Here is a 25,616-nt window from a genome sequence, read left to right as displayed (position 1 = left end):
ATTTTGCCTCCTAGGCGTCCCCCTCTCCAATGATGCAATACTGAACATGCAAAAAGGTCAAATTAAGAAGGCAATCATGTATTTTTGGAGCTGGTAAACAAATAATGGAACCAAGATGTCATGAGGCTTCAACTGTGAGTGAAGTTTTGCCAAGGAAACAACATCACTCAACATTAAAAGGCAAGCGACCCTTCACAATGAGATAGTATCAGCCTTTTATCTTGACAAAGGGGCTGCTGTACACAGCCCCACTGGGTTGAACTTGACAAAAAGATGCCAGTGTGACACCCACGCTTCTTCTATACAGTGATTTGGGTGGATGGCAAAAGTTTCAGAGGCCTGGTGTATGGTTTTGTTTTTGTTTTTTTTTTTGAGGCAGAGTCTCACTCCATCACCAGGCGCCAGGGCCTGGTATATGCAACCATCCTTCCAGGCTCCCAGTTCAACATCTTCAAATCCAAGAGAATATACTTCTACACATGTATTCCCAGGCCTCCATGGCCAAGTTAACTTCTGGATATATTACTGCCCACAGGTGCATACATGCTTATTAACATATTGGTATCATCAGGGCCCTTGTATATTTGTTTACTATAATTTCAGTGAAAGTTTAAAATGGTATATTTATAATATAAAGTTTGATTTACCACATAGTTTTTAATTAACTGATTAAATAATGACCGTATTACAAAGTACTTGTGAGATATTCATGTCTGAAATTTTACTTTGATGAACTGGAAAGAAAACAGAAATACATTAAAGTTAATGATCCTAATGATTTTTAATAATATTAACTAGTTGTTCAAATGTAGAGATTTCACAAGAAATCTGCCTATCCATGAATTCATTTCAAATGACTATACTCGATACATGTATATGTTTTCTGATTTGCTTTTACTGATTTTTTTGATTCTTTACTATATCTGGAGATAACATGTCTTCTCCACAATCTCTGACTTCCAAAGTGCTTTATACAGAGTTGTGTAATAAGCATTATTGTTTTGGTGATAGTGATAATAATGAAGTAAAAAGAACAGAGTCAGTACTGTGATCCACCCATGATGAAGAAGTAGAAATATACCAGAATATAGAATCCTGGCATAGTATTACACAGATCTGGAGGAGGTGAGTAAAGCATTCATTTCTGTCAGAGTATCAATTTAATGAGTTTTTGCTAAACAATCATAGAGGCAATTATCTTCCCACCACTAATTGATTCAAGGCATTTTCTCTTCTAGAATGAGCACCCATTTCCATTTTACTCACCTAATCCAGTGAAAATGGACTTGTTCCTGGGCTATTAGAACCTCAACTCCTCCCCGATGCTCTATATGCCTTACCCCTCCTCCCCCATCCCACCCAGATCCCTTCTTACATACACATACACACAAACACACACACATATTTGACTTACCTTAACATTTTCTGGCAATGCTTTGTTCTGCGTCAGTCCTACAGCAAGCAAAGCTATCACAGCTATGATAGAGGCGAAGCCAAGGATGGCTAGGATATTCTTGGAGCAAAATGTCTTCACGTTAGACTCTAAAACCAAAAGGAGAAGAGAAAATATCAACAAAAAATCAAAAACACTGATTTTCCTCCCCTTTCTGTCTGGTCTTGTAATGGCTACCTGGGGACATCAGAGACAGATTAGAAGCCAGTCTTTTTATCAGTGAAGCACTTACAAAGTAATTGAGAAATTTCAAGAATAACAGGATTTGTTTGTACTTTGGCAAAGGCCAAGACTGAGTTAGTGGCTGTGGCAAGGACAAAACTAAGTCAGTGATCAGATATGGAATGAGGAGTGAGAAGAGCCCTGATCTATCAAGGTACAAGTAACAAATAAAAAACAAAACAAAAAAAACCACAAGGCTAGCCCTCCTCATTTTTGAAATCTACTACAAAATGTTTAAGATGTTAAAAAGTATTAAGAATGTATCATCAAACAGCAAATCCCACTATTCCATGACATTTCCTGGCTTGACATACCTCTTGCATTTAAACCACCCTCATATAGTCAGCAATTGGTAATGGCATAGAGGCTGAGGAATCTTGAATATTTTGAATCGTAATTCATATTATCTGTTTTGTCCTTGGTCTCATTCTGTCATGGGACATTTAAAAAGCTCCAATAGTAGAATTATATAAAAGGCAAAAGTAGCCAGGCACAGTGGCTCACACCTGTAGTCCCAACACTTTGGGAGATCGAGGCGAGCGGATCAGAAGGTCAGGAGTTCGAGACCAGCCTGGCCAATATGGTAAAACCCCATCTCTACTAAAAATACAAAAATTAGCCAGGCGTGGTAGCAGGTACCTGTAGTCCCAGCTACTCAGGAGGCTGAGGCAGGAGAATCGCCTGAACCTGGAAGGCGAAGGTTGTGGTGACTGAGATCACACCACTGCACTCCAGCCTGGGTGACAGAGCGAGACTCCATCTCAAAAAAGAGAAAAGGCAAAAGCTACTTTGGTCAGATGTGAACAGATTGCATAGAGGAAGTGAACAGGAAATGAAATGGTTGCACCATTCCCTCCATTTTGACAACTCAACCTCCTCCTCTCTCAACTCCCTAAAGTAGCTCCATACATTTTTCTTAGGCTTTGGGAATAAAGGATAAGATAACATAATTTAAAAGCATATTGAAATGGGATGGGTTCTCCAGAATAGTTTGTAATTCTCTAAGGACAAAGACAGGGATCAAAAAGCTAAAAGAGGAACCCAAGTCTCCTCTTTCTCTTTCCCGCTTTGGAGTAGAAGCTGGCTGGGCACTGAAATGGGAGCTCCCCTTGAAGCTCTTGAGCAGAAGATTGAACTTAATCCAAGTCCAAGTTTGGATTAAGGTATGGGTCTCCATTCCATCTCAGTCCCCAGAATCTTGAAGCAGTCTTTACCCATCAGACTAAACAATACAAAATTTAGGAGAAAAAGTTTTAGCAACATCATTATCTATTGCTTCCAAACAAGGAACAGCAGACTAAATATACAGCACTTCCCTGTTTCTTCCTTCCCAAAAGAACCTCCATTTTGTTCACATGCCTTCCTCTCCCCCAAGCTCAGGTATAGACTTATCTGTATGTGTAATTTCATTATCTAATGTGTAATTTCATTCCCTCACCAATGATTGGTTTAACAATGGGTATGCTACCTAATTATGGCCCACGAGACCTATGAGGAAGTCTTCTGGGGCAAGTCTAGGGGAAAAAAAAGAAAACATTCTCTCTTCATCCTCAGACTTTGTCCTGCCTCAAAGGGATGACATCCAGTGATGGCAGAGCAGAGAGACGTAGAGAGCCAGAATCCTTGATGACATTTTAAACTGCTAAATCAACCAGCGCTGAGCCCGTCCTTCCATAAGACTATGTTTTGACCCAATTAGAGTCAGGATTTTAATTACATGAAGCTAAAACATCCTAATACAACTGGTATGGGAGAGATGTCCTCTTTGATGCCAGTGTTCTGGAATCTGGAAAAGAGCCCTCTAGGTGCACCCCACTTTGGTTCCCAAAGTTGTGATGTTGACAAACACAGCCCTAATGAGCATGTGCTTTAGATAAACAATTATAAATATAACAACCAATTATAAATATAACAACAAACTGTATCAATATTTCTACTGTAATAAAATTTTTAATGTTTTACTCCCTCAAGCTGTTCAACGAGGTCTACCTATTAACTTCTTTTGTTTTTCTAAATATGACAATACTGCTATCTCATTGTCCATCCACGTCCATTTCAGGCACTATTCTTAGCATCCAAGTTACTACAATTTAAAAAACTGATAAGTTTTTGGAATTTACAACCAAGTTAGGGAGACAGTTAAACCAGAAAAGCAGTATATAAATAGGTGATTTCAGGTCAGGATATGTGCTAAGAAAAAATTTAAACCAAGAAATGTGATAAGAGTTGGGAATGAACGGAAAGGTATCAGATTGAGGTTCAAGAAAGCCTCTCTGAGATGATGACATTTGAGCTGAGACCTAGAAGGTGACATTTGAGGAGAAAACACCAGCCTGGAAAAGGAGTAAGAATGTAAGAGGAAGAAGGAACAGAAACTGCAAGAGCCCAGAGGTAGGAACCAACTTGATGTGACTGTAATTATCTTCCTTTTCCTAATGAGAATATTTACTAACTTCTTCTTGTCATTGAAGAGTTGGATGTATACTTTTCCACATTTACCCAGCTTTTGCAATGATATCCAGGTTACCAGAATATATGCAAGCCTTTCCTCCTACTCTTATTTCTTATTAAAAATATAATAAAAAGAATTTAGTTCAGAGAGAAAATCTAGGAATTTTCCGTACATGATTTTTCAAACGTTTTTATTACCAAAAAAACACTACAGTGTTTTTCATGTAATGGACTAGATTACCCAGAGAGCAGTAATTTTTTATTTATTTATTTATTTTTTTTGATACGGAGTTTCGCTCTTGTTACCCAGGCTGAAGTGCAATGGCGTGATCTTGGCTCACCAAAACCTCCACCTCCTGGGTTCAAGCAAGTCTCCTGCCTCAGCCTCCGGAGTAGCTGGGACTACAGGCGTGCGCCACCATGCCCAGCTAATTTTTGTATTTTTAGTAGAGACAGGGTTTCACCATGTTGACCAGGATGGTCTCTATCTCTTGACCTCGTGATCCACCCACCTCGGCCTCCCAAAGTGCTGGGATTACAGGCGTGAGCCACCGTGTCTGGCCTGAGAGCAGTAATTTTTAAAATACTGTCTTCCATGGGTTATATGACAGGCAGCTTTCAAAAGCCTGATCACATGCAGGGAGCCAGGAGAGTTGTCTCAGAAATGGTGCTAGAGGTGTGGGGTGCAGGGTGACATATCTTGGATGTGCTCATAAAAAGGGAATTACTTGGCGCCATTGCACTCCAGCCTGGGTAACAAGAGAAAAGTCTGTCTCAAAAAAAAAAAAAAAAAAGAGAATTACTTAGGTAACTGCCCCTTCTTCTTGGACCCTCAGAGTACTTTCAGATCCCATGACTGCCATAGCCAAGCTCTAATATGGAAAATTCATACTGATTGTCTTCCCCCTCAAAAGCCCTTTATTTGACTTGTGGATAACAGAAATGTGGTTTATGTCATGCAATACGAAATGGTATTTCAAAACAGAATTTCAACGAATGGTTTTACCAAAAATATCCCATGGCAAAGTGTTATCATTGTTTTCCCTTTGAATTGGCTTACCGTACTAAAGAATTTAAGACTGTCACTTCCTTTGCATTTTTTTATTTTCATGTGATGTGACAAAGGAGAGGAATTTTCTGTTTAAAGTGAGAGAAGAAGGTAATGTTAATAACGTCGACTCTTCACCTGACAGAGAGACAAAACTGAAGGAAACCCAAGCTTTGAAAAAACACAGGCTGATTTCAAGCCAGTTAGTTGTGTCAGAGGAAAAATACCTTCAAGATTTTAAGAATCAAAGGAAGCAAAAGTTATTTTTATTCTTATAGAGCTAGGTATCACGATGTACACTTAAAATCATACTAAGGTGAAAATCAAAATTATTTAATTTTGGCAAGGTGCGGTAGCTCACACCTGTAATCCCAGCACTTCAGGAGGCCAAGGTGGGTTGATCACTTGAGTCTAGGAGTTTGAGACCCGGAGTGAGCATGGTGAAAACCTGTCTCTATAAAAAAATACAAAAATTAGCCAAGCATGGTGGCATATGTCTGTAGTCCCAGCTACTTGGGAGGCTGAGGTGGGAGGATCGCTTGAGTCCAGGACAGTGAGATTGTAGTGAGCCAAGATCACACCACTGCACTCTAGCCTGGGTGACAGAGTGAGATCCTGTCTCCAAAACAAACAAATTATTTAATTTTGTCCATAGCCAAAATTCTGTTGTACAGAGAAATCACAGCACTGCTACTTTGTGATAACAAAAATATAACATCTTAACATTTTACTCCATGAATAATCATATTTGGGGTGTTTGACAGATGTGGCGGATTTCAGGCAAAAACAACAAGTATTGCTTTGTAGATCCAATGTGACTGACTAGATTCAAATTGTTTCCAAGTTCTTATGGGTCACATCTGGACTAAGTTTTCTTGTCATATAGAGAACAAAACAGCAAATGTGGACAAGCATTGATGAGCAAACATCCAAGGAATGTTGTGGTCCTTCCTGTGTTTACATAGCCTAATGATGGAACAATCACTGAAGCCCATAAGACGTCCTAATCTGGCCTTGTCATTCCTCCAACTCCCAGAGTCAAAGTCTCCACACCACGTCTGCTACCTTCCTTCTTCTCCATCAGGAAACTCTTCTTGAGGATACATATATAGGTTGTTCTCACACTCAGGGGTTTGAAGATCCTTTCTCAGTTACTTCCTCCTAAGCCCCTTAGACCCACCTTCTTCTATAGTGATATCTACATCCCCCATTCCAGTCACCGTTACCGAATATCTGATCTACAATGGCCCTTTCTGGTGACTCCCATACTTCGTAATTCTCTTCCCTATCAGAATCCCTCCTTTATGTGGCTGTAGAAATCTTCCACAATTGACATTCCTAAGACTCTTCCTTATCAAGAACCTATGGCCTGCTGTGTGCCAGATGAAAGCCACATGGGTCTACCTAGACCTCCAAGCCCTTCAGAAATTTCAGCACTTCCCATTTTACCATTACAACCAACAGATCTGTTGGGGTCCAAGATGAGAATTCCTGACATAATATGACTATTAGAATGTAAGCTCCCTGAGGGCAGGGACTTTTTCTGGCTTGTTCCTTGCTATATCCCATGTTGAATGAATAGACAAATGAATGAATTGTGGATTCTCTGATTTTTTTTTCATTGTGGGACTTCTTTCATTTGTAATTCCATCCCCCCCATTCGCCAAGTCTTTTTGTCTCCTACAAAATCAAACACAGTTGGAAGCTATGTTCCCCACATACTCTACAAAGCTCAGTTATGTCAGTAGTCCTCTCTTCATGTGCTACCTCTAGTTTATAGTTTAAACGATGTCAGTTTAAGAGTGCTATAGTTGTTTGAGAGGGAGCTATGCCTCATTTATTTTTTCCAACTGGTCACTCAACAATTACTTAATGAATACATTATTACTATGAATTAGATCTTCCCTAGGCTCTGAGCTACAGCAGTAACCCAAACAAAGAAATGTCCCTATCCTCATGGTGCTTATATTCTAGTTTGGAGGAAAATACAATAAGTAAGATAAATAACTAAAATTTACAGTATATTACATAATTTTATGTGCTGAGGAGGAAGAAAAACAAGGAAGTAAAGAGGAAGGATGTGGTGATTAGGACTGGCCTAAGAAGGTGATTTCTATCACAGGGAGATAGCCTGCATACCTCTGAGGCAAGAGCTTTACAGCAACTGGAACTGTACATGGAAAGGCCCTGAGGGGAGAGGAGGAGTAGTAGGAGCTGGTCAGAGGAACAATGGGGTACCCTGCTCATAAGGCCTTGAAGGCACTAGTGAGGGCTTTGCCTTATTCTAAGGGGTGTGACTTACTTCTAAAGCCATTTGTATAATCTATGCTTACCAATTTAGGGATGAACAAGGAACTATCGGGGACTGTTGAAGTCCCTGGAGAGTGAGGGTATGGCCTTTTAGGGTGGCACACCCCTGCCTCTTATGGTAATGATGTGCTAAGGCTACCCAAATGACGTCAGGACAGCCAAGTGTGGACAGAGCCTGGCTCCATCAGCGCAGAGCTTGTGCCAAAACCAGGTCTGGGCAGATGCATCCAGGAGGAGTAAACAGAACCACATGAGACGGCCTGGCGTTCTCAATACCTTCTAGACTTCTTGATGGCTCAGCACTGGAGAGTCTTTTCTGAGAGTCCATCATCAGGAAGGGTCACTGAGAAACAGTCACCAGGATCCATCACCAGATGAGTCAAGCTCCACAGACTTCTGGGGAATGATTCAAGCTAGAGCAGAGTTCAGACCAGCTTACTTTTTACTTAGTCTCTGCAAGCCTCTATTTCCTCATGTGTGGAATGGGAGTCACAATAGTATCTGCATCATAGGATTGCTTATGTAAGTGTCAGTGAGCTAACAACACATAATAGCCTGCACTAAAGAGTTCTTACTGTATTCCAGATTCCACTCTTAGCACTTTAAATGCAGCCATTAATTTAAATGGCTACAATCCTATAAGGTGCATGTAATATTATCTTCTCTATAAAATCTATATCCGTATTTTTTAGGCCTGCCACAACAAGTTATCACGAACTGTCTGGCTTCAAACAGAAATTTGTTCTTTCATAATTCTGGAATGCCAGAAGTCCAAAAGTTAAGGTATCAGCGGGAATCCCTTTGAAGGTTCTAGAAGAGATGGCTTTCTTGTCTTTTTCAGCCTCTTAACATTCCTTGGCTTGTGGCTGTATGGCTCCAATCTCTACCTCTGTCTTCGTATGGCCTTTTTCCCTGTTGCTCTGTGTGTCAAATTTCCATCTCCTTTCTCTTATAAGGACACCAGTCATCAGATTTAGGGCCCGTCCTAAATTCAGGAGGATTTCATCTCAAGATCCTTAACTTAATTACATCTAAAAACACCTACCGTTTTTCCAAATAAAGTCACACTCACAGTCACTATTATTATTGTCATTATTGTTACTTAACAGATGAGGCAACTGAGTCACAGAGAGATTAACTTCCCAGATTTACACTGATGTAAATGTTGGGCTGTTACAGGTAGTTAGACAGGCATGGCAGGAAAGGGCTCTTCTCCCCCACCCACTAGGAATGTCAGGTGGTGGTCTGAAAATTGTCACATTGCCTCTCTAAAAATGATAATTTGGCAGCTGGAGCCAGGGAGAAACAATCTCCTGCTGATCCAGCAGGAAATCTCCTGTTTTAATTGTTTTTTACTGTTAACATTAGAGTGTCAATTGAATTCAGGCACCAGGAAGAAGCAACTTCCTGGGCATGCACATTAAGAGACAAATGGTGGAAGATGACTTTCCAGGGGCACTGCATGGGAAAAGGAAAGAAACCCTCAGATGAGCATGCACACAACTTCCTAAACACACTGTGTGCTCAATTTACAAGGGTAAGGAGGGCACTATGCAGGCAGACAGCCCACCCTAAGGGAAGAATCACGGGAAAAGGGCACAAGGTGGCAGCCTAAAAAGTCCTAGGATCACAGTTAAACACCGTGTTTGTCTCCAAGTTGCCCATTTGGATTTCTTCCTGTTCTAAAACCTTTTCAATAAGCTTCCACTCCTGCTCTGAAATTTGACTCAGTCTCTTTTCCTACTTTATGCCCCTCAAATTCTTTCTTCTGAGGAGGCAAGAATTGAGGTTACTGCAGACTCGTATGGATACGCCACCAGTAACTCAGATACTTGCCACGGGTAATGGGGCCAGGAATTAAACATGGGCACTCTTGGCTTCAAAGTCCAGGCTTTTAGCTATCACGCTACCCTACAATACATGACTGAGGCTCATACAGTGCCTGGGCTGTGCTGCCAGTACTGTTATGTGGTAGCCAATCTCATTATCCAGAAATAAAAAGTAACTAACATTGAGGATTTGGCTTGAGGGGTTGTCTGGACTGTTCTCCCTGAGGACACCAGTGTCCTACCTTTTGAAATCATGAATCTGATCCCTGACTGTCAGAAGTTTACAGCTAAACAACAAAAGGCTGAGACTGTGATTCTCAGGAAGCTTAAGGGACTTCCCCAAGTCATATACCTCACACATGGCAGATCAGGGATTTGATCCAAATGTCTCAATTCTACTCCAATGCCTTAAACCATTGTCCTGCATTAGAGATGTGTACAAATTTTTCAGTTCTATTCTTTCTCAGCTGACCCGATGCAAAAGCACTAGTCCAAAACTCTATCTAAATGGAAAGGTCTTATTCAATTTCAGACACCCCCACTCTATATTTCTCCAATTAACCAATCCAGAGTCACATTCAAGGATAAAGCAGTTTGATTTAGTGTGTTTTGTCCTGCCTATATTTTACTTAAAGAAGTCAGTACAAACATCAATAAAAACACGATTGCTATCCAGGAGTATCTGGAGTGGCATGGAGGCGGGGGTCTGTCCCTCCCCCAGGAAGCAAATAAAAAATAAATTTAAAAAAAACACAAACACGCAACTGCTAAAGATGAACTTTGAAGCTAAAGACCTCAGTGATGACCAGTTAGTTAAAGGGCAAAAGGCAAAAGAGAAGGAGGGAAAGTAAGATAGACACTGCAGTTGGGAGAAACAGGCAAGAAAATAGAGCCAAGAAATAAGAAGGAAGGGGAGGGTGGGGGTGAGAACGAAAAAGGTAATTGAGTAAATAACCCATGTCCTGTTCCACTGATCTCCTGAACCACAGAGAAAGAGGAAGTTACTGGGTCTTTTTAATGCTATCTTGTTTCCACCCTTTGAAATTTTAATTAACTGATTAATCTCGGTTTGCAGCTCCTTAGTTAGAAACGAATACATGTATTTTAACAACGTTGCCTGGCTGATACTGAGTAGACCCCTTGAGACTCAGCATTGGGTGGGGACAGCCTATCTGGTGACATCCAAATAGTGGAGCTGTGGGTGGGGGTGCAGAACAAGCTCTTCCTGCAAATCAGATCCAGACCACCTTAGGCTCCCCACCCACAGTTCTCAGGCAACATGCTCCTCTCCGATGAGTAGCACATAACTGACTTTGCACTTGGTTGTACCAGACTCTAAAAATGTTGATGATCACAAAACTCAAATGCTGAGAGAGGCTGTATGTGTGGGAAATAAGGAGTCCCCTTCCCTGGTTCTTCTCACTTCCCACTAAACCATCCACTCTTTCTTCACCCAGCTCTTCTAGCCTTCCCTGAATTCTTTTGCCCATAGATTGCATTGAGTATAATAGGCCTTTGTGGTCAGTGTGGAATCCCATGTTTAAGTGTAGGATTGGCAGGGAGAAAGGCTGTTTCCGGCAAAGTGATGTCACTGACACTGCAGATAGGAATTCCCTGTGTCCCAGCCAAAAGGCGTAACAATCTGGTATTGATGTCCTCTCTAATAAGCACATTGCTTCCACTAAACGAGTCTTCTTCCACATCTGAAATTGAGAAATTGTGCCCTGGGGACTCTACCCTTTCTAAAGCAGCTGCATCTGTCAACAAGCCTTGGTTATTTGCAGATAGTGAGAAAAAAGCAAGAAAATCTGTATTGGTCATGCATCTCTAGTGTAGGGCAATAGTGAAAGCAGGGTGAACTGAGTCAAGTAGGGTCCCTAGCCTTATAGTCCTGTCTTGTATACCTTGCCTTTATAAACTCTCTCATTTCTACTACCTTATTTTTGTACCAATGAGGTACAAAATTTAGAGGTTACATACAAATGCTACTATAGAAAAATGTGCTATAAGCTATAAAAAATAAAATTCTAAGCACCCCCAACTGACTGACCAGACCATCTTTTCACCAAGGGGACCCCAGAGAAACCCTGAAAACTGAGTTCTCAGCCAAGATGGAATGGAGGGTGGGAGGGGCTCAGACCCTCTCCCTTGCTAACCAGGATTGGGCTTTCCTTCTCAAGGGCCTAACAGAAACCAGCCTTTTCAAAAGGCTCCACCACTGATATCAACCAACTGCCTGATGTTGCCCCATCTTTTCTGCCTATTAAGAGACCACTGACAGTGGGGTGGTTCTGGTCAGTGGTGCCTACAAAGAATAGGCAGCAAGTGTTTTCATATCCTCTGCTTCACCTTTTGATATCAGAGGGCCAAAAACTCCACCTAAGATAACCACCATTTTTTTTTTGAGACAGAGTCTCACACTGTCACCCAGGCTGGAGTGCAGTGGTGCAATCTCGGCTCACTGCAATCTCTGCCTCCTGGGTTCAAGCAATTCTCCTGCCTCCGCCTCCCAAGCAGCTGGTACTACAGGCATGTGCCATCACACCTGGCTAATTTTTTTTTTTTTTTGTATTTTTAGTAGGGACAGAGTTTCACCATGTTGGCCAGGATGGTTTCAATCTGCCGACCTGATGATCTGCCTGCCTTAGCCTCCCAGAGTGCCGAGATTCAGGTGTGAGCCACCATGCCTGGCTGATCACCACCAGTTTTTGAACATGGAGAAGCAGAAGTCTCAATTACATATGCACATGGTTCTCACTTCATAAATATTCATGAATCCTTCTATAGCTTATTGAATATATACATTTGGCCACCAGCTCTGTGTAAATTCCTGTTCGCTTTGCCCCTCCCTCAAAGTATGTTTGTGGCTTCTGACTGGAGACTATGCTTCCCAACCTGTCAGAATGGCCACCCTGCAGGCTATAATGTTTTATAAAAAATAAAGTCTCCTCTTCTCTTCTAAATTTGTAAATTGTATTTCTTGAAGCTAACAAATCAAATTTTGAAAATGACAAACAGAAAAAAAGTTTGCAACAATTATGAGATAGTTGGATTCGCTAATATATAAGCATCATTTAAAAATCATTAAGAAAATGATCAGCTCACCTAATAGAAAAATGGGCAAAGAAGATGAATAGGCAATTAAAAAAATAAACAAATATGTGTTGTCAACATACTGAATGTATTCTAACTATCCTTAATTAAAGAAATGTAAATGAAAAAATTATCCGAATAGCAAAGTTTTTAAAGTTTGATAAATACCTAATATTTACCACATATTTATTAGAATGGCCAAAATTTTTTAAATATTGACAATATGAAATGTTGATAAGAATGCAGAACAACCCAAACACTTGTGCATTGCTGCCGGGGATGCAAAATAACAAAGCCATTTTGAAAAAATGTTTGGCAGTTTCTTATAAAGTTAAATATAAACTCACCATAAAATCCAGCAATCCCACACTGAAGTATTTACCCAAGAAAGCAAAGACCTATGTCCACACAAAGACAAGTACCTAAACATTTCTAGCTGCTTTCTTCGTAATTGCCAAAAACTCAAAACAATCCAAATGCCATCAACTGGCAAATGTATACAAACTGGAAACAATCATACAATAAAATTCTACTCAGCAATAAAGAAAAAGAATAAACTGATAAATGTAACAACATGTATGAATCTCAAAACATTATGCTAAGTAAAATAAGCCAGTCTCAAACAGGCTATTTACTTTATGCTTTCATTGGTATGATATTCTGGAAAAGGCAAAATTAAGAACAGAAATTCGATCAGTAGGGAAAGACTCAGGATGGGGACAGAGGATTGACTACAAACGGCCACAAAGGAGCTTCTTGAAATAATAGAAATACTCTAGATCTTGATTGCGGTGGTAGTTAAATGACTTTATATATTTGTCAAAATTCATAGACCTTTACACCTAAAAAGAGTAAATTTTACTGTAAATTCAGTAATTATATATGTTGACAAAGATATGGGAAAACATACTTCTTCTTGCATGTTGGTAGGAGTAAACATTTGTAGAACCTCTTTGACGGGGAGGCAATTGAGCAACATCTATCAAAGGGTAAAGCACATACATCCTTTGAAGAATTCTAGAAATTTAACCTGCTGATATACTTCTGCATGTGTGAAAAGATGCACAGATAGCGATGTTCAGTGCAGCATCGTTTGTAATGGCAAAAGACTAAAAATGACTAAAGGTCCATCAACTGGTGTCTGGATATATAAACCTACTGCATTCACATGCAGGCACTAAAAAGACTCAGCTAGATCTAGGAATGTTGATGCAAACTGTCTTCAAAACATTCATTATGTGAAAAGCAAGATGTGGGGCCAGGCATAGTGGCTCATAATCCCAGTGCTTTGGGAGGCCGAGGCAGAATAATCACTTGAGCCCAGGAGTTTGAGAGGAGCTTGAGCAACATAGGGAGACCCTGTCTCTACAAAAAATTTAAAAGCAGCGACCTTTGGGTTTCCATTCATTCATTCTTGCCAGATCAATGTAATTTCTGTACTTTTAGGGCAAAATTGTAGTCTCACTTGGTACACTTTGGGTGGATTCAAAGCTTTATTTTGAGAGAAATTTGACATCTCCCTCTCTGCCCCTCTGGTGTTATGTATCAGTGTAAGTTAGAAATGCCATCTGGGTAAGATATGGTCACACAATTAAGTGTCTATGGTAACACTGTCACAGATCATCTGACATATAATCAGCTGGCTCTCTCTTTATCAACACAGAGTATCTGCACTTTAGATATATGAAAACTCAATCTTATAAAATGATTAGTATCTAGTTCGTGTCAAAATGTGACAGATAGAACTGATATTTCAAAATGACAATATAAGGGTTCCCTGCATTTCTTTTTTTTTTTTTTTTTTTTTTTTGAGATGGAGTTTCGCTCTGTTGTCCAGGCTGGAGTGCAGTGGCACGATCTTGGCTCACTGCAATCTTCGCCTCCTGGGTTCAACTGATTCTCCTGCCTCAGCCTCCCGAGTAGCTGGGACTACAGGTGTGCACCACCATGCCTGGCTAATTTTTGTATTCTCAGTAGACATGGGATTTCACCATATTGGTCAGGCTGGTTGTGAACTCCTGACCTCATGACCCACCCAACTCAGCCTCCCAAAGTGCTGGGATTACAGGTATGAGCCACCTCACCCAGGCCCCTGCATTTTTTTTCCTAAGTATATTTTCTGTAACCCAACTCATTCTGTGAGGCCAGCATCATCCTGATACTAAAACCTGGCAGAGATGCAACAACAACAAAAAAAGAAAACTTCAGGCCAATATCCTTGATGAATATGGATGCAAAAATTCTCAACAAAATATGGCAAACCAAATCCAGCAGCACATCAAAAATCTTATCCACCACAATCAAGTAGGCTTTATCCCTGGAATATAAGGCTGGCTCAACATACGCAAATCAATAAATGATTCATCATGTAAACAGAATTAAAGACAAAAACCACAATGATCTCAATAGAGGCAGAAAAGCATTTCTATAAAATTCAACACCCCTTCATGTTAAAAACTCTCTGTAAACTAGATATTGAAGGAACATCCCTCAAAATAATAAGATCCATCTATAGCAAACCCATCGCCCACATCATACTGAATGGGCAAAAGCTGGAAGCATTCCCCTTGAAAACTGGCACAAGGCAAGGATGTCCTCTCTTACCACTCCTATTCAACACAGTACTGGAAGTCCTGGCTAGGGCAATTAGGCAAGAGAAAGAAATAAAGGGCATCCAAATAGGAAGGAAGGAAGTCAAATTATCCCTGTTTGCAGACAACATGATCCTATATCTAGAAAACCCATAGTCTCAGCCTCAAAGCTCTTTAAGCTGATAAACAACTTCAGCAAAGTCTCAGTATACAAAATCAATGTGCAAAACTCACTAACATTCCAAACACCAACAACAGTCAAGCCCAGAGCCAAATTAGAAAGAGCTTTACAAGAATTACAAAACACTGCTCAAAAAAGTCAGACATGACATAAATGAACAGAAAAACACTCCACGTTCATGGATAGGAAGAATCAATATCGTTAAAATGGCCATATTGCCCAAAGCGATTTATAGATTCAATGCTCTTCCTATTAAACTACCATTGAGATTCTTCATAGAACTAGAACAAGTTATTTTAAAATTCATATGGAACCAAAAAAGAGCCCAAATAACCAAGGCAATCCTAAGCAAAAAGAATGAAGCTGGAAGTATCATGCTACCTGACCTCTATACTAAACTATACTACAGAGCTATAGTAACCAAAACAGCATGGTACTGGCACAAAATTAGACACATAGATCAATGGAGCAAAACAGAAAACCCAGAAATGGACTGGGCACAGTGGCTCATGCCTGTAATCCCAGCACTTGGGGAGGCCGAGGCGGGAAGATTATGAGATCAGGAGGTCAAGACCATCCTGGCTAACATGGTGAAACTCTATCTCTACTAAAAAAAAAAAAAAAAAAAATTAACCAGGCGTGGTGGGGGGTGCCTGTAGTCCTAGCTACTCAGGAGGCTGTGGGAGGAGAATCAATTGGATCCAGCAGGCAGAAGTTGCAGTGGGCCAAGATCGTGCCACTGCACTCCAGTCTGGGTGACAGAGTGAGACTTTGTCTCAAAAAAAAAAAAAAAAAAGAAAAGAAAAGAAAACCTAGAAATGAGGCCACATATCTACAACCATCTGATTTTGGATAAGCCTGATAAAAACAAACAATGGTGAAAGGATTCCCTACTCAATAAGTGGTGCAGGGATAACTGGCTAGATATATGCATAAGATTGAAGGCAGACTCCTTTCTTATGCCATATACAAAAGTTAACTCAAGACAGATTAAAGACTTAAATGTAAAACCCCAAACTATAAAAATCGCCAGATATAGGTGATGGGGAGGAAGGCAGCAAATCACACTGCCAAGTGTGTACCTAGGCAACAATCTTGCATGTTCTTCACATGTACCCCAAAACCTAAAATGCAATAAAAAAAAGAAAGAAAAAATATATATATATATATATATATATATTTTTTAAATCCTGGAAGACAACCTAAGCAATACCATTCTGTACATATGAATGGGAAAAGATTTCATGAGGAAGGCATCAAAAGCAATAGCAAAAAAAGAAAAAATTGACAAATGGGATCTAATTGAACTAAAGAGCTTCTGTACAACAAGTAAACTATCAACAGAGTAAACAGACAACCTTACAGAATGGGAGAAAATTTTTTCAAACTATGCATCCAACCAAGATCTAATATCCAGTATCTATAAGAAATTTAAACAAATTTACAAGAAAAAACAACCAACCATTAAAAAGCAGACAAAGGACATGAACAGACACTTTTCAGAAGAAAACATACACGCGGCCAACAATCATATGAATAAAAGCTCAACATCACTGATCATTAGAGAAATGCAAATCAAAACCACAATGAGATACCATCTCACACCAGTCAGAATGGCTATCATTAAAAAGTCAAAAAATAGGCTGGGTGCAGTGGCTAACCCCTGTAATCCCTGCACTTTGGGAGGCTGAGGCAGGCAGATCATGAGGTTGAGAGTTAGAGACCAGCCTAGCCAACATAGTGAAACCCCATCTCTACTAAAAATACAAAAAATTAGCTGGGCATGGTGGCGCATGCCTGTAATCCCAGCTACTCGGTGTTAGGGATGAGCTATACTGCTTCAGAAAACCCCCTCCATACAGGCTGACCCCAACCCCCTCTGATTGTTCTGCAGCTGCACTCTTGAACCCCTACCTAGACACCAAGTTTGCCAGACATGTGGCAATTAAGCAAAGCCTGATTACTGCCATCTGGGCAGCTCAAGGGAGGACAGGGAAAACATATGTTGGTTATCCATACTTGTAAATTCCTGTTTGACACATATCTGTAAAAAATCCTGGTTTCTGTCTTTTTCTTTTTTTAAGCCTGCCACCACAAAAGTCACAGGATGATGTATTATAGGTCTGTTACAAGTTAACAAACTATGTCTGCGCCTGTTACTTGAAACTCCCTTATGCCCCTCTCACCCCATATAAACCCCTTATTTTGTAAGCCCAGGGCTGCCTCCTCTGACTGTTACGGACCAGTCCAGCAGGTTAATAAAACTTTCTTGCCTGACTTTGGGTCAGGCAAGGTCTCTTTTCTCTCAGCTACCCTTACACTCAGAAGACTGAGGCAGAAGAATCGCTCCAACCCAGGAGGAGGAGGTTGCAGTGAGCTGAGATGATGCCATTGCACTCCAGCCTAGGCAACAGGGCAAGACTCCATCTCAAAAAAAAAGTCAAAAAACAGATGCTGGCAAGATTGTGGAGAAAAAAGAATGCCTATACATTGTTGGTGGTAGTGTAAATTAGTTTATTTTTGAAAACAATGCAGTGATTCCTCGAAGACCTAAAAACAGAAATAAAATTTGACCCAGAAATCCCATTACTGGACATATACCCAAAGTCAAATTCTCCTTGTTTGCAGACAACATGATCCTATATCTAGAAAACCCCATGGTCTCAGCCCCAAAGCTCCTTATGCTGATAAACAACTTCAGCATAGTCTCAGCATACAAAATCAATATGAAAGACAAAATGGATGGATGTCTTTAATCCATTTTGAGTTAACTTTTGTATATGATATAAAGAATAAATCATTCTATCATAAAGATACATATGCAAGTATATTCACTGATGTACTATTCATAATAGCAAAGACATGGAGTCAACTTAAATGCCCATCAATAATAGACCAGATAAAATGTGGTACATATATACCACAGAGTACTATGCAGCCATAAAAAAGAACAAGATCATGTCCTTTGCAGGAACAGGGATGGAGCTAGAGGCCATTATCCTCAGCAAATGAATGCAGGAACAGAAAACCAAAAATACCACATATTGTCACTTATGAGAGCCAAATGATAAAAATACATGGACATATAAAGTGGCATAACACACACTAGGGCCTATTGGAGGGTGGAAGTTGGGAGGAGGGAGAGGATAAGAAAAAATAACTAACGGGAACTAGGCTTAACTAGGGTGATGAGATAATCTATACAATAAACTCCCATGATACAAGTTTACCTATATAACAGACCTGTACATGTACCCCTAAACTTAAAAGTTTAAAAAATGAGCTGATCATTGTTAAGCCCTAAATGGGTATTATGCCTTAGACACCCATCTTTTGTATGTTTGGTTTCACATGATTCTCACTCTTTTCATTCCATAAAGTGAAACAGATTGTCTGTCTGTATAAAACTCAGGCTACCTATAGAACACAGAAGCAATGTGAAGACCACCAAAATCACATATCCGGCAAAACCTGCATGCTTCTTGCACATACACAGGTGGTCTGTTTTCTCATTTGCTCAGATTCACAGAAGCAGCAGTGGTGTAGCCACAGAAGGAAGGCCAATGCAGACAGCAGTAACTCCACATGCCTTTTCTCCTTCAGAGTTACAATAATGCTCTGAGTGGAGGGAAATGTATCTCCACCTTAGCAAAAGCTTGGAATACCAAACTGAAGGAAGAATATATTATGGTACTTGGAGAAGACTTATAAAATATTTGAAATTCTTTATAGAAATTCCTAAAAACCCAAAGACTCTGGAGAACACATGAGTTAAAGAGGAAAATTTTACTCCACCTTCTGGGAAAGTCTTCTTACCTAGAACTGACTTCTGGGAATGGCTTGTCCCATCTTTAGGGAAAGAATAGCTAGCAAAAACAATATTCGGATAACAAAGACAATATTAGGCCCACCCTCTACCCATTCTCTCAGGATTGGGTGGGGTGAAGCCACATCCTCTCTTCTCAGCTTTTTGTGGTGTTTATTCCACTTCTCTTCCCTTCAGCTCTCTCCCTCCAGCATCCCCAGAGAGCTGATCCATGCCATATCAGTTCTTATTACTTGACTTCCTCTAGTTCGTTTTCTTTTAAAAATTCTCCTAGTGCCTTTCTAAACACCACCTCCCCACAACTCACTCACTCAATCCACTGCATCTGGCTCCTGCCCGCCATACCACTAAAGCTGTTCACACAAATATCACCAACAACCTCATAGTGCCAAACCCAGTGGACACATCTCAGCATCTACATTTCAAGTACAACTTGGCATTTGACATCTCAGTACATAAGCACTCTCCTTTCCTGGCTCCCGTGACACCAGGTTGTTCTAGTAACCATCCTACTTCCCCTACTTTGCCAGCTCCTGTTTTACAGCATACCCTTTAAATATGAATGATCCACAGTGCTCCATCTTGGGATACTGGTTCATCTCATTTTATATACATACGCCAACTGAATGGTGATGACTCCCTACTCTCTCTGGGGATGGCAAGTCCTTAATTGCTATGAGGACAACTCCCCAGCCTCTATAGGAACAACATCCTACTCTCTATGGGGACAATGCTTGATATAGTCTGGATGTTTGCCTCCTCCCAATCTCGTGTTAAAATGTTGAAGGTGGGTCTAGTAGGAAGTTTTTGGGTCATAAGGATGGATCCCTCATGAATGGCATGGTGCCCTCTCCATGGTAATGAATGAGTTATCGTTCTGTTAGTTCATACAAGAGCTGGTTCTTTAAAAGAGCCTGGCACCTCCTCCTTTCTCTCTTGCTCCCTCTCTCACCATGCGATATGCTCATTGCCTTCTGCCATGATTGTAAGTTTCCTGAGTCCTTCGCCAGAAGCAATTGCTGGCACCATGTTACAGGCTGTACCTGCAGGACCGTAAGCCAAACAAACCTCTTTTCTTTATAAATTACCCAGCCTCAGACAGTCCTTTACAGAATGCAAACAGACTAACACAATGCCTTAATGTCTATGAGTATACCTTCCTAATCTCTATGATGACAAGTCCCCAGTCTTTATGGCCATGATTCCCTGATCTGTATTTTCAGCCCAGGCCTTTCTCTTGAGCTCAAGATTCATAATGCTAGTCACCTACTGGACATACCTGCTTGATGTTCTACAGCCAAACTTACCATGTCTAAAATTTAAGTTTTTACCTACTCTAATCTTTTTGCATAATCAGCCCAGTAAAGGTCACCACTTTCCCTCTAAGTCTCCCTATATTCCCTCTTCTCCCTCCAATCCCCAGGTTTTGTTCATTCCACCCACTAAATATCATTCAAATCCATTTGTTTATCTCATTTTGTTTTTGTGTTTTTTTGAGATAAAGTCTTTCTCTGTCACCCAGGCTGGAGTGCAGTGGCACACTTATAGCTCACTGCATCCTTGAACTCCTGGACTCAAGTGATTCTCCTGTCTCAACCTCCTGAGTAGCTAGGGACTATGGGTCCCATCGCACCAACTAATTTTTTTGTAGAGACAGAGTCTCACTATGTTTGCCCAGGCTGGTCTCAAACTCCTGGCCTCAAGTGACCCTCCTGTCATAGCCTCCCAAAGAACTGAGATTACCAATATAATCTACCATGCTCAGCCCATTTCTCTCTGTATTTCTTCCCGAGACTCCTACAATAACTTCTGTAGAGGCCTCCCCACCTCTAGGCTCTTCCCCCTCAACCCAACATCTACTTAAAAGCTCACGTGATAATACTAAAAACACAAACCTCAGTATGTGCCCCTAACCAGTGTGAAGCTCTTCAATTATGCCTCTATGTCCCTTAAAAGCCAAATTCTTTAACAATTTTAAGGCCATGCTAACCATCTACCCACACGATCCATGTGTAGTTTAAGGTGTTAGTCTCTAAATGGGGTCTTTTTGTCCTATTCTTCCGCCTTGTACTAAAATGTTCCTGTTTCTTTCTTGTACCTGAAACAGTATTTTTTCCTCTCTTATTTATTTAACTAAGTCTACCTTATGAGGAAATTCAGGCTCAAATAATTAGTTTATGTGTCATTCCTTCCAGGAAGTCTTTCTGAGAAAGGCTTCCCCCTTCTCTAATGATGGATGAAATACCCTCCTCTGCAATCCTCTCAGAGCACCCTTCTCACAATGCTGTAATAGCCTTTAACTTGTGTCAGTCTCCCCTGTGAGACAGAGCACCTTAAGAACAAGGTGTGCCTCTCCAGGGCCTAGCAAAGGGTCTGGCCTATAGCAATATTCCATATGTCAGTTGAATGGGTGAAATGGATTTAGACTTTTAGTACACAATGTTTTCCATCAAAAAAGTGGAGGCATTTATTTGACTATTTCAAATGTGTTTTAACTTCTCAATTCCATGGTTCTCACTATTTTTACTAAGCTTCCAGGCAACCTCAACTTCAGTTTGCGTGTTTTCTAGGAAGTAAGGGGACAGATGCTTGGGCAGTAAACCCAAAATCTGGATCTCAGAGCTTAGTCATAACCTCCATGGGATAATTTTTCAGTGAATTTTCAAGAATAGTAGACTCAAATGCCATGTTTATAATGGAAGGAAATATATACTCAGCTGGTCATTGGTCATTCCTTAGCAACATGGTTAGTTCTCCATTGTGTCTGAGAATCAATCATTCTGATTAAGGAAATGGAGTAAGACTAGGTACTAATGCATCTCCTGTGATATAGGATCTCAAACCCTGCCTCTTACTAGCTGCATGACCTGAGCAAGTTATTTAATCTTTCTAAATTTTCATATTCTAGACTAAAATTTTAAAGACATAATTTATTGGCCAGGCGCAGTGGCTCATGCCTGTAATCCCAGCACTTTGGGAGGCCAAGGTGGGAGGATCACAGGATCAAGAGATGGAAACCATCCTGGCTAACATGGTGAAACCCCGTCTCTACGAAAAATACAAAAAATTAGCCAGGTGTGGTGGTGGGCGCCTGTAATCCCAGCTACTGAGGGAGGACAATTGCTTGAACCAGGGAGATGGAGGTTGCAGTGAGCCGAGATTGCACCACTGCACTCCAGCCTGGGCAACAGAGGGAGACTCCGTGTAAAAAAAAAAAAAAAAAGACATAACTTGTTTTGGTAAGTTGATGTGAAGGTATAGTGAGCTCTGTATGAAAATAACGATTGGAGTGATTTCACCAGACCCATGGTCTTAGTTACTGTCCATATGTGGAAAATACCCTATATTTGGTCCAGACATATGTATTATTGAACTTTCAGCTGCCTCTGTTACCTTTTAGCTTGGATATCTGACAGGCATCTTAAACCTATTGTGCCCAAACAGAATTCATGCTTCCTCCTTTTCTCTGCAAAACCATTTCTCCTCCAGCTTTCCATAGCCCAACATTCATAGCTCAGTGAACAAACCACTATTCATTCAGTCACTCATGCCAAGAACAGTGGCATCATCCTGTATTCCTTCCCCACCCTCACTCTCTACAACGAAGCAACTCACTAATTCAGCAGATGTCCCTGAGGCCTTCTACCAAGTCTTGGAACCTCCCAAAGATTCTGATGCCATGTACTCCTGTCCATCACTCTAGTGTCTTCCTAGTCCAGTCATCATGCCCTCCCACAGAAGACTCCTAACTGTTCCCCCTGCATCCCCTCTTACCTTTCACCAATCTGCTTTCCAACTACAGCCAGAGTCATCTTTTCAGTGTCTATATGAGCACATCATCCACTAGTTATTTCAAATACTGCATAGCTTCCCATTACTCTTACAAGAAAGACTACAATCCTTTATTCAGCCCATACGTCCTGCATGTTTTGGCCCCTTCCTGGGTCTCCAGCTTCTCTAATCAACATCTTTCCTTCACTGTTTGTCCCCTTTCAGCCCTCACTTCACTATGCTGTCCCTGCCCAGAGCCCTATCACGATTTATGTACTATGCCTAAAACATTCTCTTCCCACCCTCTTTGCTTAGCTATTTTCTATTCATCCTTCAGATCCCAGCTGCAAGTCACTTCCTCAAGGATGCCTCAGAAAATCCTAGGTCGGGTGCGGTGGCTCAAGCCTGTAATCCCAGCACTTTGGGAGGCTGAGGCGGGTGGATCACAAGGTCAAGAGATCGAGACCATCCTGGTCAACATGGTGAAACTCCGTCTCTACTTAAAATACAAAAAATTAGCTGGGCATGGTGGCGCGTGCCTGTAATCCCAGCTACTCAGGAGGCTGAGACAGGAGAATTGCCTGAACCCAGGAGGCAGAGGTTGCAGTAAGCTGAGATCGCGCTGTTGCACTCCAGCCTGGGTAACTAACAAGAGTGAAACTCCGTCTCAAAAAAAAAAAAAAAAAAAGAAAAAAAAAAGAAAATCCTACCCTGAATCCCACACTAGCCAGTGCCCTTCACAGTACTCTGAGCTTTTTCTTCATAGCACTTAAGGCTATTATAATGAATTGTCTACATCTAGAGTCTACATGCAAGTCTTTCACCAGAACAATCCTCAATTCTGGATGTATACATTAAGTTCACTGGAGACCTTTGTAAAAATGCCAACTCTGGGGTCCCCTCTCAAGCAATTAAATCAGAATCACTGGGGGTGGGGCCTGGGCACTCACATTTTTTAACAGCTCCCTGGTGCATCTAATGTGCAGCCAGGGTGGGGAATCACTGGGTAGGAGGGCAAGGACCATGTCTGCTGGCTACCCATGACTTTATCCCTCATGCTGAGCACTGAGCAGTGTCTGCACGGAGTAGGCACTCAATAATGGCAACTGTAGTTACGACTGTTGTTTTTGTTATGGTTGATAGGGTTATAATTACAAAGATCATTAAGCCATATGACCTTTTTTTTTTCCACATTTTTTTGGCCTCTGCGATTCTTTGCCACAGAACTCTAAAAAAATAAATAAAACTGTAGTAGTCGGGCCAGGCGCGGTGGCTCAAGCCTGTAATCCCAGCACTCTGGGAGGCCAAGGTGGGTGGATCACGAGGTCAAGAGATCGAGATCATCCTGGTTAACATGGTGAAACCCTGTCTCTACCAAAAATACAAAAAAATTAGCTGGGCATGGTGGCACGTGCCTGTAATCCCAGCTACTCAGGAGGCTGAGGCAGGAGAATTGCCTGAACCCAGGAGGCGGAGGTTGCGGTGAGCCGAGGTTGCGGTGAGCCGAGATCGCGCCATTGCACTCCAGCCTGGGTAACAAGAGTGTAACTCCGTCTCAAAAAAAAAAAAAAAAAAAACTGTAGTAGTCAAATCATCTTTTTAAAATTCAATAAGTTTCTATTTTCCTGTCAAAATAGAGCTTCAATTAAGGATTGACCAGAACCTTCTAGACATGTTTTTATTAAAAGCAATACCTCCAAAATGAGACAAAATACAGTGTACTTAAAAATCCAATTCACATCATACGGTGCCCTTTTGTACAAGTATATATCAGAAATGACAGTCATTAGTGACTTTCTAATTTCATAACGATATGAATTAAGTGGATTGACCACTGTGACATCATTCTGATCCTATTTGATTTCACAGTTCTCTGTCCATTTTTCTCTCCTGTCACATTACCTATCTTACCACCTAAATGTCAAACCACCACCCATCATGGCTCGGTGGTTAGTTCTGAAGTTTCTTCAGCTTGCTGCTTTCCTGTTCAGCCCCATATCAGAGGGCAGGCCCTGGACAACTTCTCCTTTAAAGAACCTTCTAAAGATATAGTTTCTCCAATCCAATTTTTAACCATAAACCTGCATCAGAATCACCTGGAAGGCTTGTTACAACTGCTGGACCCCATCCTCAGAGTTTCTGATTCAGTAAGTCTGAGGTGAGGCCAGGGGATCTGCATTTCTAACAAGTTGCTAGGTGATGCTCTGCTGCAGGGCCAAGGCCTACACTTTGAGAACCACTGCTTTAATTCATAACACACAGAGCGAACCCCCTGATTAAAGGCAGATGAGAGAAGGAGACAGAAAGAGGAGCAACTGTGAGGCCTTTTAGGAATACAGTGGGTGAAGACTACCCAATTTATTCTCTATACTTAAAGCACACCCAGGAGCCTTTCCCCCAAAATTTTAGGGTGATTTTTCCCTTATTTTTTTTACAAACAACTCAACATATCCCATCCTTACTTCTCTTTTCATAAGAAAGAGATTATGAAGGTATGTAGGGGCAGCATGCCTCCAGTCTATTCCCTATTAGGCAATTCCCTCAGTCACTACTAGACTGCTTTTAGAAGTAGTTGTAGTTACTAGACTGCTTTTAGAAGTAGTTGTAGTTCACCATCCCTGAAGTCAGCCATTTAATGAAATTGCTTTTGGGACTGTTTAACACAATGGTGGGAGGGGAACTGAAATAGCAGTGAGGAAATTGCTAAGAAGCTATTCAAAGAAACAATCTTCAAAATCACTTTAGGAGGTTTCAGCTGGAGTTGGGAGGAAGGGATGACGTAGGGAATCCCAAGGCACCCCAAAGAAGGCATAGCCCAAGACCAACACCCTGGCAAAATGC

The 25,616-nt window shown here is 41.0% G+C and overlaps 1 protein-coding gene across 4 annotated transcripts in view; it reads right to left on the bottom strand.

Moving 5' to 3' along the window:
- Positions 1 to 25,616, bottom strand: part of ENTPD1 (ectonucleoside triphosphate diphosphohydrolase 1) — a 162,946-nt gene that overhangs the window by 53,727 nt on the left and 83,603 nt on the right. For all 4 annotated transcript variants that reach the window (XM_039465144.2, XM_074382671.1, XM_010333240.3 and 1 more), the window contains one exon: positions 1,415 to 1,542. In XM_039465144.2, the coding sequence (XP_039321078.1) occupies positions 1,415 to 1,542 (128 nt within the window). The remainder of the gene's footprint in view (positions 1 to 1,414; positions 1,543 to 25,616) is intronic.

Source organism: Saimiri boliviensis, chromosome 12, assembly GCF_048565385.1.
Source record: "Saimiri boliviensis isolate mSaiBol1 chromosome 12, mSaiBol1.pri, whole genome shotgun sequence".
Lineage (NCBI taxonomy): Eukaryota > Metazoa > Chordata > Mammalia > Primates > Cebidae > Saimiri > Saimiri boliviensis.
The sequence above is the reverse complement of the archived record's forward strand: the minus strand, read 5'-3'. Positions and strand labels throughout refer to the sequence as shown.